This window comes from Onychostruthus taczanowskii, unplaced genomic scaffold, assembly GCF_017590055.1.
Source record: "Onychostruthus taczanowskii isolate IOZ18803 unplaced genomic scaffold, ASM1759005v1 scaffold126, whole genome shotgun sequence".
NCBI classification, from domain to species: Eukaryota; Metazoa; Chordata; class Aves; order Passeriformes; family Passeridae; genus Onychostruthus; species Onychostruthus taczanowskii.
Window position 1 is genome coordinate 219,241 of NW_024498418.1, and position 17,985 is coordinate 237,225.

Sequence of the window (17,985 nt, forward strand, 5' to 3'; positions counted from 1 at the left end):
TCAGCACTTTTATTGATGTGAAGTGCAGCCTCTACATCCCTTGTGGAGCTTTGGTTGTCCTCCCCCCAGCTCCCAGTGTTGCTCTCACCAGCCCTCACATTCCTTCCCCTGCCTTATGGCCACCACAAGCCCCTGGACCCTCAGTCCCCAGCCCCACACCAACACCTGCTCACCCAGCACCATGCTGGGGCCCCGTGAGGAGGACAGGTCCCTGTGAAGGAGGTGGGTTTGGCCTCGTTGTGTGAACCATGAGGGACTTTGGGGGGCTTCTTCTCCTCACTGGCTCTGAGTCTACTGAGCCCCACAGCATCTGTCAGAACCACTTTGTGCTTCTCTTCTGAGGTAATTCAGCAATGCTGTGAGGTTCTGGGAGGCCAAAGGGTTATGGAAAGGTTGGGAGTGTTCTCCGGAGGTCACCTAGGCCAATCCAATCCAACATAACAGAACCCACACAGCAGGACCTAACCCAACCTAATGCGATACAGCCAAACCCAGCCCAGGCCAGCACAAGCCACCATAACCCAACCAAACCAATCCAACCCCAAAGAAACCAACCCAACTCTACCCAACCAAACTAACCCGTCCATCCATCCAGTGTAACCTATCCCAAGGACCCAATCAACCTTTCCCAACATAACCCAACACAACCCAACTGAGCCTGCCTAACCCAACACAACCCAATCATCCTAACTCAACTTCCTACGCAAGTTCTAAATCAAGTCTCCCCATCGCCTCCCGCTCAGCCGAGCTCAACCCTTCCGGGATGTTGCAGCAGTTTTGGTGGGAGCCTCTCCCTCCTCCTATGCTCGGCAGCCCAGGGAGGTTGATCCCTTCAGGGAACTGAATCATGTCCCCCCCACCATCGTGGGAGCGTCACAGAGCGTCTGAAGCTCGTCAGGAGAGTCAGGCCAGGCCGCGCGGGGCCGTTCTGGGAAGCCATCCAGCCATCCGCTGGAGAGAGGAGTCTGCCTAAAAATGCCTCTGCTGGCTCCTCTCCACGCTCCGACCGTCCCATATGGAACAAATGTACATTTTCCATCAATTGTTTGTATTTTGCATTTAAAGAAAGAAGGGGGAGGGAAAGAAAAGCCAGCAAGCAAGCGGGCTACACATATACGCAAAGCGTCGGTGACAGCAGATAGGCCCCATCGCGGAGAGGGAGAAACACTGGCCGGCGTTCAAGAGACTCAAACGTATGGTATGAAACAATAAATTTTAAGTGTGTTTTGACATATTTGGTGGTCTCTGCCTCATGCTTAATGAGCATTGGTCCACGTTGCGGGGGAACTGCACAGCTCGGGTGGTTGGCAGGCTGTGCCGGGCGGGGGGTCGGTGGCCAGCGAGGCCGGAGGCAGGCGTTGAGGAGGTCCTGGCATGTGTGTCCCAAGGGAATGGGGCACGGGGGTGTGACACCACGGACTGCACTGGCGTGCTCGGAGGAAGGGATGCTGTGGGTAGCGCAGTGCCTCGGGGGGACAAGCGGTGATGCCATCTTGCAGGAAGAAGCATCAAGAGGTAGAATTGGGTTAAATTTGGTCAGGAGGGAAAACACAACATGGTGGAGACGTCCCAGAGCAGCATCCCTCACCTCTGCATGGCTTGGGCAACCTGTACTCCCATCTTCAGGCTGGGTCCCAGCCAGGCAGAGCTGCTTTGCCTGCAGGAAGACTGTGGGCTCCCACATCCCATCACCACAGCTAGAAAGCCTGAGGGGATGGGCAAAGCAGCAGGACAAGGGAGTGCAGCCCTCCCGCATCCCGCGCCCCTGTGCCAGGCTGCCCGGCTCCCCCCGTCTGGCAGGGCTTGATCAGAAAGATGGACATGAAAGTGGAGCTTGGCTCTGGTTTCTCTCTCATTCAGAACATTCAAAAACTATTAACTGTGGTGGGGGTAAGCAGGCAGCTGGTTTTAATATCGTGCTCTTCCAATTGTGTTGGGTTTTTTTTTTTTCCCCTTGCTTTTCGCGAGCACTTTAAGTGACATGGTTACATGTATTTGATTAAAAAGCTGTAATTCAACGAGTGCATTTTCTTGTACTGTACAAAACGGCTTAAAGACACAGGATTTATTTACGGTGGTCTCCCAGTTTTCCAGCTCTGCCAAAAGACAAGATGACAGTGAATTCACAGGAGAGAGAACAGATAGCAGCAAAGGGGGACATGCAATCTCTCCTGGCTTTTCCACTGTGGGGAACACAACTGGGTCATTTCCTCTGCTGTAAGGTCAGCCCACTGTCACCAGCCCGGTCCTTGGGGCCATCCACTGGTCCCAAAAGCACAAGTTCCTTTTGGTGTCCCCAGGACTGGGTCTCAGCTTACAGGCGTTGGCAGAGGTGACAGCTAGGTTTGTCCAAACTGGCCCCTATCCTGCCTGCAGCAAGATGCTGCAGGACACAACTGGAGGCAGGAGGGGAAGATTTTTTCCAACCATGCCCATCCCCTGCCCGTGCAGAGATGCTGCCAGCACTGAGGAGCTCGTCCCAATCCAGCAGCTCTATTTCCTAAGGAGGAAAAAGCTTTTATGAGATCCCAGCAAGGAGCCATGGCCTGATGCTGCTGAGAGCCCTGGATCATCTCCTGTTAACCCAAACATCTCCCATGGCACAGCCACAGACTGGAGCCATGCTCACCCACACCTTTTTGGCTCTCTGTTTTCAAAGTGATGAATTTCAACCCAAAAAGGCAGTCATGGAGATGAATAAAGAGCATGGGGCTGCACTGCAACCCCTCAAACACTGAAATTACCATATCCCCTCACTCTGCTGGCCACCAGGGGCCGTGGCACGGTCCCTGCACTCCAATCACATCCCTGGGCTTTTTGCATTCCTCTGGCCTGGAAAGGAGGCGTGTGCCTGTGTGTGCAGTGTTGACCCCACAAACCCACTCCACCCAGCACAGCTTCACCTTTCTCACCCAGATGTATAATAAAAATTTGTAATAAAAATAAATCCAGAAATGCTTGCACCTCACCTGCCTCAAAGTCCCTGATGAGCAGCCCCGGGGACACGGACACCGACCCCAGCACCACTCAGGACCACCCTGGGAAATCCCGGCCTCCCCCATCCCTGCCTGGGGGGCCGGAGCCTGCCTGGCTGCTGGCCATGCCGAGCTGAGCCGTGTCTCTTCCTCAGCTCGCTCCTGCCCAGGGATCACCTGCAGTTCAGTTGATTTATGAACGGAGAATTTTTCGAGCTCTGTTTCCTTTTCATTGTTGTTTCAGTTGCTGCGCTCGCTTCCGCCTGCCTTTGAATAACTCCTGCCACGCTGTGAGCGGTGAGAAAGGCACCGAGTAAACACTCACACTCAGCCCAGGAGAGGGGCAGGAGCCCTGAAAACAGGGGGACACAGGGCTGCCCACTGGCTGCTCCTGCCTGCAGCAGGAGGTTGCTGAGCTCCGAGTGAGCAGAGCTCCGAAATGGATCTCTCTTGTCTCAAAGCAGCAGTTTGGGAAGGGGCAGCCACATCCTAACCTCCTGCCCCATGACACAGCTCCTGGGAGGTGGCAGTCCCGTGGGGATGCTGGTCTCCCCTGCTGTGGCTGGGGAGGAGAGGGTTGTGGTTGGTGGTTTGACTGCAGGGACCCTAAAATGCGATTTTTTGGGGGAGCAATTCATTGCCCCATGGAGGGCAGGGTGCCCCCACCCAGGGCTGTGCTCCACCCGGCTTCATTCCTGTCCTCACGCCCAGCTGAAGCAGGGTTCCCACTGCGGTACAGCGACAATGCTCTCTAGGGAGCTTGGGCTGATTTACAGCAAAGCCCTTGAAAACAAGAAAAAAAAAAAAAAATCAGGAAAGGAAAGAAACCCCATCCGCAATCTCAGCTCAGCCCAGGACCCACGTCCCCGCTGCTGCCACCTGCCATCCGCCTTCCCCCTGCCGGGCCACCGAGGAACCCCCATGCCGGGCGATGGGCAGCTGCCCGTCCCGACCTGCGCCCATTGTCCTGCCCTTCCTCCCCGCGCCCCTCGCCCCCCGCCGCCGCCCCGGGGCCGGGGGGAAAACAGGAAGCGCTCCCCAGCACGCTGCTGCGGAAATGAGACAAGCGGGCTGGAGCGGCGGCGAGGACGGCGGGAGGAAGCGGACGGGATATTTGGAACTGACGGCGAATTCTTGGGCTTATCTCTGCGCCGCAGAGGCCCAGGAGTCCTTACAAAACAGCGCCCAGCTGGAGCGAGGCCCGCGGCTGGGGACGCGTCCTCGTCCCCAGCGCCACCCCTGGTGCCCGGCTCGGCGGCGGGATGCTGGTGACAGGGAGGGGACACGCATCCAGGGTGGTGGGTGGCACCTGCGTCCCATCGGTGGTCACAGAAGGGACCTGACGCCCCGCTGCAGTGTGGGGATGGGCAGCCCCCGGGCTGAGTGGTGCCCAGCTCGGATGTCCCATCCTTCGGCAGGAGTTCGGGGATGAAGGCACTCCCCAGCATCCCTAAAGCCTGTCTAAAATTCCGGCTGTTTTATGAGCCCCCAGGCACGAGCTCCCCCTTTCCCATGGGAAACCATTCCCTGTCCTGCCCACAGTCTGCACTGGAACACTTTCAGCCCATCACCTTTCCTTCCACACCCGCAAGCTCCAGCGGCAGGGCTGGGATGGGGATGCTGGTCCCCTGCCTGCCCTGCCTTCCCTGCCCACGAAGGGTTACAGCCAGCCCGAATTGCTCCGATTTCACCCTTCCATCTGCTGCTGGCCTTTTTGGTGGGTTTGAATTATTTTTCCTAACAATGCTGTGATACTTTATATTCGGCACACCCCAGCTGGGGAATAGAAAGCGGGTCCAGGCTGGGAGCACCCGACCCAAAGGCAAAGGTCTCTGCAGTGCTTCCTAAAAGCTGGAAGCTGCCCGCTGCGGGCATGGGAGAGGGACCGGGGTGGTGGCATCACCCCGGGGAGCTGGGGCTGCTGCCAGCACCCAGGGCTCCCCAGTTGGGCTTTGGTGGGGTCAATCCTTCCTTTATTAATTGGTAGTGAAAATTAAACAGGAGCCCATGCAGCGGGCAGGGGAAGGCAGTGGGAGCATCCCAGGGTCAGCGCTGGGAGCGGCTCGAGGTGGGTGTCACCTTCCTGGAGTGTCCCCAACCTGCAGGGGACCCCGGCCGAGGGCACCCAGCGCGGCGGCTGAAGGAGGCGCCTTTGGAGCCGGAGAGCGCTGGCGGTGGGGCGATGCCTGCGGATGGGACCCGCCGGGGAGGGCTGCCGCGGCCAGTGGAGCCAAATTTGGTGGCTGGGGGTGGGGGGGGGCTGTGACACCCTGGCAGAGGCTGAGACTCCTCCTCTGCGGGGAGGAGGACAAAGGATGGAAGCGGCTGCCCCGTTGCAACACATCCCCGGCGAGCACAATGGAAATGCCATCCTCCGTCTTGTGAAACAGGAACCTCATATGATCTCGCTGAAGGCTTGGGGACGCTCTTGTAGGTCTGAGCGTGACGCTCCGCGGGCTCCTTTCTCTGCCCGCAGGGGGATAGGGAGAGTGGGGAGTCCCCCAGAGCATCCCTGCCCTGATGAGGACCGAACTGCCACCGCCGTCCCCTGTGGCACGCTGGACCCTCTGGCAGGAGGAAGGTGATGCACTGCCACTCACCCCGGGGCCAAAACACCCGCAGGTTCCCCCCCGGCCCCACCAAAACACCGTCCTATGGTTCCCCCACAGCCCTGCTGAGCATCCCCCTCCCGCCCTCCTCGAGGACTCCTAAATAAACTTCGTTCTCCCTTTATGTTCTTGACCCCAGATTTAATTAGACCCCCCGTTTCCTGCCTATATGAAAAATCACTTCCCCGAGCAGGTGGCTGCTATACCGCGGGGGCTGTTGTTGTTTTCTTTGGGGAGGGGGGAAGGTGGTAAATGGGGGGAAGAGTTTGTTGTTTATTTTTATATTTACAAAGCGCAGCTTTTTCCTGGTGCCGGGCATCGGAAGAGTGGCAGGATGTGACCTTCATCCATCTCCTCCTCGCTCACACAATACGGCCCCGAGCACCGCGGGCTGTCGCCGGCTTTGTCCCCCCGCGGCCGGCGGGCACCTCCCGCGCCGCCCCGCCGGCACCTGGCGCCCGCCGGCACCCGGCACCGCTGCCCCCCAGCTGGGCCCCGCCGCTCACACTGCGAGAAAAAGGAAAATAGGAAAAAAAAAATCAGAAAAAAAAAATAATAGCAAGGTTGCCGGTTTCCTCTCTGGAAAACAAGCTGGAGCTGAGCGGGACAACAGCGTGGGAAGGAGGGAGAGAGGGGTCCCCTTGAGCCCCTGGGGAGCTTCCCCTTCTTGGGGAGTGGCCTGGGCATGCTGCCTCTTCCTTCACTCCGTCTGTGGGGCAAAGCAGCCTTTTTCCACCAGGCCTGGGGCAAAGGAGCCCCGTTCTCCCGTGTGTGGGTCAAACACACCTTTGGCCCCGTCCAGATGCAGTCCTGGCATGATCCGGGGCAGAAGGAGGGGATGCAGAAAACATCTGGTTCCCTCACCCTGACATCGTGGGGAGCAGCCAGCAGGCAAGAGCCCACCCAAACCCCAGCAGAGACTCGCAGAACGGGCGCTGCTCTCTGTCCCCATCCTTCGGAGCATCCCGATCCTTGCAGGCTCCAGCTGCCGGGATCGCTGTGGGAGCTCGGCTGATCCCAGGTGTGGAGCTGGGAGTGCCTGGCCTCGCCGTGCCCAGGGCGGGAAGGATGAAGGCATCACGGAGTGAACTCTCCTTGTTTTCCTTCTTCCCACGAAGCACCACGGTCCCAGAGCCTCTCGCTGCGGGGAGGGAGCCGGCCCCACCCGTTTGTGCAGATCAGAGCCTGTGGTGATAAAGCTGCAGGGACAAACCTCTGATGTGACCCCAAACCAGCACTGGCACCCACCAGTGGTACTTGCTGGTGGCAAAGGAATTGCTGCAGGATTTTACAGGGACAAGGGGTCTGTCACCCCAGAGCACCTTCCCCAGAGGGTCCCTCAGTGTGACTGAGCTCCACTCTGAGCTGCCCAAGATCTCAGGCCAGCTCTGTCCAGGGGGTTTGAACAGGGGCTGGCACAGCCAATTTGACCCCCCCAGTACCCTCCAGCACCGCAGTGGCAAAGCTGGACACTGCCAGCTGGCACGGGGCTGGCGTGTCCCAACTCCCTGGTGACAGCCCAGATCCTGGAGCAGGGGTGGTGCTAGAGCATGGCATGGCACAGAGTGGCACAGCACAGCATGGCACAGCATGGAATGGTGTGGCACAGCTTTCTATGGCACGACACAGCACATGCTTGCCATGAGCATGGCAAGCATGGCACAGCATGGCACAGCATGACACAATGTGGCACAGCATGGCACAGTGTGACACAGCATGGCACAACACAGCACAGCATGGCACGGTGTGGCACATCACCAGGGCTGCCCTTGCTCTCACAGAAACGCCACCCAGAGACACCAGCACCTCAGAGCCACTTCAGTCCCACCCTGGCCAAGCACCCAGCAGCAGGGAGGGGGCTCATTAATTTTTCTTTAATTCCCCAGCACCCCACAAGCTGGTCAGTGTCCACCCTGCTCGGTGCCCCAGGCAGGAGCAGGTGCAGCCCCAGTGGGGTGCAGCACTCACCAGCCCAGAGCAGAGCACCCTAAAACCTGATGGGCCCCCACCAGCACCCAGGGACCCCCCCAGGTGTGCTGGGCAGGGGGTGCCCACCTGGGCACGGGGCTGGGTGTGCTCGCAGCAGCGCTGGCCAGCACAGTTGGTTATCCTTACATTTGGCATCAGCTGCTTCCATTGGGCTCCATAGGGGAGGGAGAGAGAAAAGGAAAACTCAGCTCAGGGCGATTTAATAAGTTCAGTGTTACGAGCTGGGGAAAAGCTGTGGAACACACAAGTGGTAACGCAGGATTAATCTTTCCTTTAGTCTTGGGAATTATGTTTTCATTAATCCTAATTTTTCCAGATGTTTCACTCCTTATACCATGTTCTTCAAAGCCTCTGTGGCTGCAAATTCTAATGAAGCCATGAGAACATTTTAAAGAGAAAGATTCAAAGCTTAAATTGCTTCCTTTTTTTTTTTTTTTTTTGGGTTTTTTTTTTTTTTTTTTTTTTTTTTTTTTTCTTTTTCCCCTCCCTCTTTTCCCCCCGGTTGGGCTGTCGGGGAGTGCATGCGTGTGCGGTCCCAGCGCCTCCACATGTTGTGTTACACAATGTGCTAACAAGATGGAGAAGGCCACTCGGTCCGCGTGATGCCGGGGTGACGTCTGTTGGGCTTTGTGTCCCCCCCACCCGGCAGGACCCGGCTGCGAGGGGCTGGGGAGGAGGGGGCTGGCCCCCTGCCCGCCGCCTGACAGCCGGCACCGGGGCTCGGGGGGTCACAGCTGGTCCGGAGCTCCGAAAGCATCGCCGGTGATCACTCCCGCCTCGTTAAGGCAGCAGGAGGGGATGGAGCAGAGTCGGAGCTGCGCAGGAAGCCCGGATTCTGGCCCGGATTCTGGCAGGGTCTTTAGGGAACGGGGAATTTTGGGGTGCTCCAGGCTGGAGGGAGCTGGAGTTAAAGAGTGATGCCCAGGTCAGGGGTGCTGTCAGCAGTTCCTTGCCATCACACGGTGCTGCCCTGCAGGGATGAGTTTGCAGCTCCTGCTCCCTCCTGCCCAGCACTCATCTGTGTGCCAGCGCATCACCACCGGGTGATGGGAGCACGCAGCCCCTCCACTGCCACAGCAGCATTCCCAAGGCTTGCTCCCCTTCGGGCTTCTCTCTGCATCCATCCACAGCCCGGCACAGCCGCAGGATCCGGCCGCCACCGCCCGGCATCCCCTCCTCGCCGGGAGCCCTCGTCTGACGCAGGAGGTCAGGCAGGACGATCGTAACAATCCTCCCGCTCTCCAGCACCCGGGATTCAGATCCATGTACTTATATGGCCTGCAGAACGCGGTGGGAGCATGACCAACGTCTGGAAATCCAGATATGACTAGATCCCTTCATTAGTAATTTCTTGTACATGACTTTCTAGACCGTGGGGATTTGTTAAATTTGCAGGAGTGTTTCTCACAGTGCCATGGACTGGCTGCTGCCAGCATATATTGGCTCGGATCTGTCAGATCCTGTTGCCTTATATGACCCTCGGTTAATTCAGCTTTTCTTTGTATCCAGCCCTCAGCGGGGAACTCCTCCAGCAGTCCCAGCGTGGATCCTGCTAAAATGGTTCCCCAGTCCTCCTGCCATAAAACAACTGCCCCCCCCCAGTGAAAGGGGGATGTGGGGGGTGGAATTCAATGCTCCCCTCCCTCCCTGCTGCCCAGGCCCTCGCCAGATGCTTCCTCCATCCCTTGTCCTTTGGTGCCAAGAGAAAACTCAGTGTGCCTGGATATGTCACTGGAGGGATTGGACCTTCTCCCCACAGGGACCGTGGCATCCCAGTGGTGCACCCTGCACTGTGGGGTTAATCATTCGCTGCCTTCAGGGGTGCTTCAGAGCTTGGGGGGGACTTTCACCTTCCCAGCGACCTCTTGGAATTCTGACCTTCTTTTATGGGTGCCATAAAGGTTATTTTTTAATCTGCAACCTAGCAGGGTTTTCCCCCTCTCATGCTGCGGGGTCTTTGGTCCGGGGAGAACTTGGGCATCTCTGCTTTTTGTGCCTCTTCTGGTTTGGGGCGTGGAAATGCTCACAGGATGGCCTTTTCCCAAGGGAGGGGGATTGTGGTACCCAATAGCTCATCAAAAGAATATGCTGTTTGTTGGCCCTGTGGATATGGCAAAGCTGAGGGTGCTGCTGGTAGGGATGTGAGGTGCTGTAGGTCACAGGGAATCCCAAAAGCCCAGAGACACATCCCAAATCCCCAAGTGCTGCCAGAGCAAGATTTCCAAGTGGAAAAAGACTATGTGTCCAAGGACATCCTGCACACCCTGCAATTCCCTATTGCCACTGAGTGAGCCGTGTCACCCCCTCAAGCACTCCCCAAGCCCTGAGTCCAGCCCTGCACAGGAGCTTCCCCCTGTGTCCCCAGCATCTCCTGACCTGGCAGAGTCCAGCGAGGGACCCCGACCTCCTGGTGCCCTGAGCCTCTGCCCCTTGCCAGAGATGATGGCCAGATCCAGGAGAGCATTTACATCCCAACTTTCCCAATATGCTCTTTGTCCTCTCCAGCAGATCTGGCAGTGCTGGGATGCTCCTGAAGGATGCATCCCTCTGGCATCTTCCTCCTCCTCCTTGCAGGAGGCACTGAGTCATAACCTTGAAGTCTTCCAAGCACTGTGTTTCTTACAAGATCTGATCCATAGCTTTTCCTTTTAGCATTTGATTTAACCATGCCTTAAAAAATCTGCATATCAAAGCAGGAATCGGAAGGCTGAGATGCTGTGGGGAGCAGGAGAGGAGCAAGCAGGCAGCATCCCTCTCTAGCCACCCTGAAAGCAGCCCAATCCTTGCTGACCCAGAGCCAAAATGTTTCCTCAGCTCTGTAAGAGCAGCCCAGCTCTCCATCACAGGAGCACAACCTGCTCCAAGCATCTCTCTGGGTTTGTATCTCACCCACAGTCAGCCAAAGGGGTTTCACTGTACCAGGCTGGCTCCTTGAGAATCCCCTTGATGGGCTGGTGTGGTGTGCAAAGGGTCACAGGTGAGGCACTGGGGGCTAAAATCTCCTTTCTTTACCATTTTTATTCCAGCAACCAGGGGAGGCTTTGCCTGCACCCTTTGTCCTTCATGCCACTGCCTGGTGGAGCTGGCAGCAGCCACGGGAGGTGGCTCAGGCTGTGCCCCTGTGCAGGCAGAGGCAGGAGCAATGGGAGCATCCTGCCTGCTCACCCCACCCCATCCCATCCCATCCCATCCCATCCCATCCCATCCCATCCCATCCCCAGCCACCTCAGGGACAGCAAAGATCTGAATGGCACCATGAAGACCCCAGCCCCACATTTCCTTGGGTGAGGGATCCCCACGGGAGCATCCACTGCTGTTAGCACCACAGCCATGCAGCAGAAACATGTCAGGGGCAGACAAAGCATCCCAACTCCCATCCCAAAACCCCCACTGCTCCCACCACCCCTCTGTTGCTGTTGGCCATGGCTCAGGTGCAACGCAGCCCCATCTCACCCATCAAAGGCACTGCCTTCAAAGCACCACCTTCTCCTCTCTGTTGCCCCCATTTCCAGCATCTTTGGGTTGAAAAATTGCCGGGGAGGGTTTGGCAGAGGAGCCTCGTGCAGATTATTCAACAATTGTTTCCCATTTTGCGCCCTCGCCTGCCTCATCCTCCAGTAACAATGACGAAGAGCGGCGCGGAGCCAGCGCCCGCGGCAGGGGTGTTGAGATCAGGGACAGCACAAAAATATCTCCTCTCTGGAACAAATATTTACCAACCCTTCTGCCTTTTGTTCTTGTGGTTCTCATATATTTTTTTTTTAATTTCTTTTTTTCCAGACATTCACTGGCAAAATGTCACACTAAGCAGCAACCCAGAAACTTCGGGGTAGCTGCTTGGCTGCTCTGGGCTTTGTTTTTCTCGCGCGCTAATTGTTAATGAATATCCAGCCATTTAAGCCAATGCAAACCTGTGAGAAAACGATCTTTGCAGCCCTGGCTTTGGAGCTTTATGGCGCTTTGCAAAATCCAAGTGGTGGATAAGGAAAACGTGCATCATCCCACAGAATGGAGTGGTGGCAGTGCCAGAGCCAACCTGGAGCGTAACATGGCAGAGCCAGAGCGGGAGCTGGCACTGTCTGAGCCGCCAGCAGCACTCCAGGGCTGCAGCAGGGAGGTCGCCATTCCTGGATGGGGATAAGTAAAATGGGGATGAGTGCAGTGGTACCCCCATCCCTGGCCAGCTCCTCACCAAATTCCTTCTCCCTCATCTGCCCCACCACAGGTTTTTCTTGTTTCCTTTCAAAATCATAATGCCCCTCATGTCCACTTTTATGGCGGCCAAACAAGAACATGTGGTTACTTTATGGGTGCTGTGTTTAAAGAAGGGAGGGGCAAACCCCTCCTCTTCTGGAACATAAACTGAGCTCTTTGGTTAATAATTAACCGTGGCCATAAAATCCCTGATGTAGGAACAAGCAGAGCTCACCCCAGAAGTGCTGCTGGGCTGTCACCTCACACCAGTGCCCTGCTGACCACTGACCACCATCCCCTCCTGTCCACTCCAGGATGGCTGTGCCACCCTCCACCTATCCCCGTCGCCTCCTGCCCCTCTTCCTGGGGCTTTTCCAGGGCGCCCTGCTCCTCTTCTTTGCCCTCTTCGTCACCTATGATGAGCCCTCGGCGCAAGGGGAGGATACCAACTTGGTGGCCAACAAGGTCTACAGCACCTTCCCCTTCTTCCAGGACATCCAGGTGATGCTGGTGGTGGGGCTGGGACTCCTGCTGACCTTCCTGCCCCGCTACGGCTTCAGCGCCCTCACCCACAACTTCCTCCTGCTCAACTTCTCCATGCAGTGGGCGCTGGTGCTGCAGGGCCTGCTCCACCACTTCCACCATGGCCAGATCCACCTGGACCTCCACAAACTCCTCATCTCTGTGTTCGCTGCTGTGACAGTGCTCATCTCCGTGGGGGCCATCCTGGGGAGGGCCAGCCCCTGCCAGCTGCTCGTCATGGCCACCTGTGAGATCCCCATCTACCTCGCCAGCGAGTGGGTCATTGTCACCTGTCTGGGCGTTCTGGATGTGGGCGGCACCATCACCATCCACGTCTTCTCCTGCTATTTCGGCCTTGGCGTGTCCAAGGCTCTCTTCAGGGCAACACAGCAGCCACTGCACCCCAAGGAGATCCCAACAACCAGCTCTGACCTCATGTCCCTGGTGGGGACACTCATCCTCTGGGTTTTCTGGCCCAGCTTCGTGGCTGTCCCCTGCCAACCTGGCGATGCCCAGCACCGTGCCATCCTAAACACCCTCCTGGCCATGAGTGCTGGTGCCATAACCACCGTGGTGGCCTCCAGCCTGCTGGAGAGGGACGGCAAGCTCAGCCCCGGCCACCTGCAGAACGGCAGCCTGGCCGGCGGGGTGGCCATCGGCGTGGTGGCCGACATGGCCATGCCACCAGTGGCTGCTCTTGCCCTGGGCAGCCTCTCAGCCCTGGTGTGTGTCCTCGGCTTCAGGTTCCTCACCCCGCTCCTGGCGAGGAAACTCACCCTCCACGACCAGTGCGGCATCCACAACCTCCACGGCTTGCCCGGCATCCTCGGCGCCGCAGCCAGCGTCGTGGCCATCCTGGTAGCACCCAAGGACACCTCCGGGTCACAGCCCTCTCAGCTGTCCCCCTCTGGGGGCAATGCCAGCGGGGTGGTGGAGGGACAGTGGGGGGGCCGGGGGGTGGGCGGGCAGGCGCTGTGCCAAGCTGCGGGGCTGGCGGTGGCCCTCGGTGCCCCGCTGCTCGCCGGGCTGCTCACCGGTGCTGCCCTGCGGCTGCCCTGCCTGGCCCGGCCGCCCGAACGGCTCTGCTTCGATGACTCGCTGTATTTTAAGATCCACGATCAGACTGAGAGCCCGGGGCCGGATAGCAGCGCTGAGGAAGGTGCCCTGGCTCTGAAGGAGCAGGTTTAGGCAGTGGCATGTGTGCAGCGGCAGGGAGGGACAGGGAATGTTACCGGCAGGGTCAGCAGGCAGGAGATGCTGCCTGCTCTCACTCCTGCCCCATGCCTGCAGCCAGCTGTTGAGGATGCAGGCATAGCTGGGTCAGCACCGTAGCACAGGTCACCTCTCTATCCTCCCACCCTGCAGCTGCAGCCCCCCTCCCGTGTCCCAGTGGCTCCCAGCATCCGTTCACTCCCGGCAGCAGCCAGAGAAACCTGCTCAGGGTGTCTCCCCAGGATGGCTGATAGCCCCCAACAAACACAGATGCCACTCTGCAGGGCACTGGCTTCGGCTGCTTCACTCCCAGCGAGCAGCATCACCCTCAGTGCTCACCCCGACCCTGAGCTCCAGATTCCCCTGCCCACGGACAGCACCTGGAGGAGGCTGCTAGCTCAGGCCACAGCTACAGGAAAGGAATTCAGTATCCGCTGTCGGGAACGTGGAACTGCGGCAGCAGGGAGATGGCCCCAGGCAAGGACTTTACAGGGATCTGATAACCTGAGCTGGGCAATTCACCCTCCAGGAGAGTTTTCGAAGGGAAGCGCCAACTCTTTTTACCACTGGCGCAGCAATGAGGATGCAGCCCAAGCACGGCGAGGAGCCTCGGAGAGAGCCAGGATGCAGGAGGCACCCGCAGCCCACAGCACCCTCATCCCACCCCGAAGCTGGAGCTGGGAAAGCTGCGCCAGCATCCCAGGAAGAGCAGTGGCCCCATCCCATCCCACCACGGGCAGCGAGCCGCTTCCACCCTGCGGAGGACAAAGCCTGCGGTCCGTGGCTGGCATGCGGCAAGCTGGGAGCGCGGGGCCGCATCCTGCCCGGAGAGCGAGGGCTGTGATTCACATCCCCCCGCCGAGAGTCACCGCTGCCCCTGCGCCCCCCGGATCCCGCTGCTGCCGAGACAATGCGGGCCATGCTCGCGGGCTCCCGAGGGGGTCACCGAGCCCCCCAGCGCTGGCTGCAGGAGTGGGGGGCTGTCGGCGAGGTTGGGGGTCCCCAGCCCTGAGCGGATGGGAGAGGGGCTGGATCCCTTCCACCCGGTGCAGCCCCAGGCGGAGCCAACACCAAGAGGGAGAGAGGCTGGGGAATTCGCCCTCCAATAATCACAAACAGGCTTGGGGGGCCGGGCGTGTTTGGTTAATTGTTAGAATAAAATATTGCCGAGCTCTGACAAAGAAATCCTGCCCCGCAGCCCGGCGCGGCCGAACAATGGGCCCCGGCGCAGGATGCTGCGGGCTGAGCAGTGGGGCCAGGGTCCTTGGGGCGGGAGGCAGCTCGGTTCCCCCTTCCCCAAACGAGCCCCAGAAGCCCCTCATGTTCATGACAGCTCGGTGTGGATGTGCCCCATGACAGCGCGGAGCCATGGGAGCGGGGACCAGCCCGGCTCTCAGCAGTGCCCGGCTCCCGCTGGGCGCCGAGAGCCGCCGGGACCGGCACCCGCCCGGGGAGCCGCGATCCCATCGGGGCCGATCGGCAGCACCCAGCCTCCCGGAGAGCCCTCGCTCCTGCCGGGTCCGGCAGCCCAGGCCCGCGGCTGCCCCGCGTCGAGGCCTGCCGGTCCCGATGGCAGCTCCGGCACGGGGAGGAGGGACACGGGGTCAGCGGCACCGGGGGCTCAGACACCCTGCCGGGAGGCAGCCGTGGAGGGGAGCCACGTGCACAGGCGTTTACACACCTGAAATCACACACAGGTGTGTGCATAGCCCTGCACACACTCACAACAGCCCCGGCGTGTGCCCAGACACACAGGTATACACACGTGTACACACACACATGTACACACACATGTACACGTGTGTGTGTACACGTGTGCATGTACGCGTGTGTGTGTACATGTGTGTGCACATGTGTGTGTGTACACGTGTGCATGTACGCGTGTGTGTGTACATGTGTGTGCACATGTGTGTGTGTACACGTGTGCATGTACGCGTGTGTGTGTACATGTGTGTGTACACGTGTGTGTGTACATGCACACGTGTACACACACACGTGTACATACACAAGTGTACACACACACACGTGTACACACACATGTACACACACGTACACACACATGTACACACACACGTGTACACACACGTGTACACACACATGTACACACACGTGTACACACACATGTACACACACATGTACACACACTCACGCATGTGAACATGCACACGTGTACACACACACGTACACGCACACACGTGTGCACACACACATGTACACACACACATGTACACACACACGTGTACACACACATGTACACACACATGTACACACACACACACGTGTACATGCACACGTGTACACACACACGTACACACACATACGTGTACACACTCGCATGTGATGCACGGACACACATGCACACACACATCTGTGCACACACACCCCAGCACCCTCTCACACCCACATGCAGGCACAGCCCCGAGGCTGCGAACCTCTTGCTGTCGGAGACAGCGGAGCAGCCGCTTTCCAGCATCTCCCAGCCCTTCCCGGCGAGGATGAGGACGCAGGCTCCCGCTGAGCAGCCCGCGGCACCCAGTAGGGGAGCGAGCAACGAGGGCACAGGGAGGGGAGCACACCCGGAGCTGGGCCTGGGCACACCCCGCCTCCCGGCTGGCATGTCCTGGCACGGGCACCCCGGCACGCCGCGGCACAATCTGGTCGGCAGATGCTCCAACAACCAGCGAGAGGCCCAAGAAATGATGGGGGGGGTTGGCGCTTTCCCACTGCCCACAGGGGCTTAGGCACCCGGTGACCCATGGCCAGGGGTTCTGGGACCCACCTGGGTCATGGCACGGCTCCATGAGTCCCGGCCATCCCTCCTCCCTGAGACCCGCTGTGCTGTTCTGCCTCTGGGTGTGCTGCCCAGAGCTCCCCGCTCCTCCAAACCAGTCGCTCTCCAAAGGATGGAGCAGTCAGATATTTTGCAGAGCCTCCAGCGTTTATCACACTGTAAATCTGGGCTTTCAGCAGCTTCAAGAAGCTGCAGAGAGATGGGAGAGAACAAAACGCTGCTCTGCTCCATCGGATACAGCCTGCGTGTGCCAGGGCTGCCAGGGGTTGGGTCCCCAGCCCCACTGCAGAGGGAATGAGGATTGAAGCAGAGGGCTTATGTGGGCAAGGGTCCCTCAGAGCCAAAAGGGGCTGCTAGCACCCCAAGATGGTGATGGCTTGGGGACAGCTGTGTTTCAGTGGGACAGTGGTGGTGAGGAGGCTGAAATGTGTCTCTGTGGAGCCACAGCAGTCCCTGTCCCCGAGTGTGGACCCTGGCAAAGCTCCCCACGCACAGTTCCTGGGCACGGTACCCTGGTGTGGGCCCACAGCACAGCAGCTGGGCATTGCACCCCTGTACGGGCCCCGGGCACGGCAGCCCACTCTGATCACTGTCCCCCAGAACAGTGCCCCACCCGCTGGGCTCTGCTGCTGCCTCTGAGCTGGGCTGGAATGCAGCCCACAGGTCCTGGCAAGGAGCACCAGCCCCCATCCTCGCCCCTATCCCTGTCCCCGCAGCCACTCCACCAACCCCCATCTCCCAGCGGGACCCTGCTGTGATTGCAAAACGAGCGGGGAGGGGAGGAAGCCGAGATTGTGCTGCTCGCACAGCGCTCGGATGCATCTGGCAAAGCGAGCCGGGGGCACAGGGCACAAGGCAGGGCACAGGGCGGGGCTGTGGGCACGGCCAGGAGCCCCCAGCCCCTGCGTCCCCTCAGCTCCCACACCCGTGTGCAGCCCTTGCCGCATCCCGGCGGCCGCAGCACGGAGGGCTTGCACAAGGGCACACGGGGACCCCGGGCAAGGCAGGGGCTGGCCGGGCCCTGAGCTGCTGCCAAGTGCCTGGCACAGCACGGGGGGACTGGGGGGGCCATGGCAGTGGCTGGAGCCACATCAGAGCGGCCCCCCCGGAGCAGCCGGGAGCGCGCGGTGCTGCCCTCGAAGGAAATGCGCTCACTCCCATGTGCTGCACACTTGGGTTCGCCTCGCTGCTATTTTTATTTGACTTTTCAGGGCCTGTTTCCTTTTTCCGGCTGTTTTTGCTGTGATTCCACCATCACAACGACCTCGTTTTTCCCCCTCCCTCCCTGTTGCTTCTTCCTTCACTCTTTCCTTCCTTTCCATGCACTCATTCCCACTGCCACACCAGGTTCCCAGCAGCAGCTGCCCGTGAGGGAAGGGTAGTAAAGGGAGGTGGTTTTTGCTCTGGTTTATCTGGGAAGGTGCTGACAGGTCACTGAAGGGGGGACTTTGCTCCAGCCTTGATAAAGGCTGGGAGTCACCCTGTCCCAAGCCACCGTCCCGATCCTGTTGGTGCTTGAGCTATCAGGTCCTGCCGTGGCCCCCAGCCTCATCCATGGGATATCAAGTGTCAATAGGGCTATTTTGGGATGCTCGTGGTTTGTGGAGGGATGGTGGTTGGGATAAGGGAGGAGGAATAAGAAAAAAAACCCAGGAACAGAAGCAATGCAAAACCTCCTGTGGGGGCAGCAGAA

General features: G+C 59.0%; 1 protein-coding gene across 1 annotated transcript; it reads left to right on the plus strand.

Moving 5' to 3' along the window:
• Positions 1 to 12,082: 12,082 nt before the first annotated feature.
• Positions 12,083 to 13,477, plus strand: LOC121331553 (ammonium transporter Rh type B-like). The gene has a single exon (XM_041396100.1). It carries the CDS (start codon positions 12,083 to 12,085, stop codon positions 13,475 to 13,477), a length of 1,395 nt encoding a protein of 464 aa, XP_041252034.1.
• The last annotated feature ends 4,508 nt before the right edge of the window (positions 13,478 to 17,985 follow it).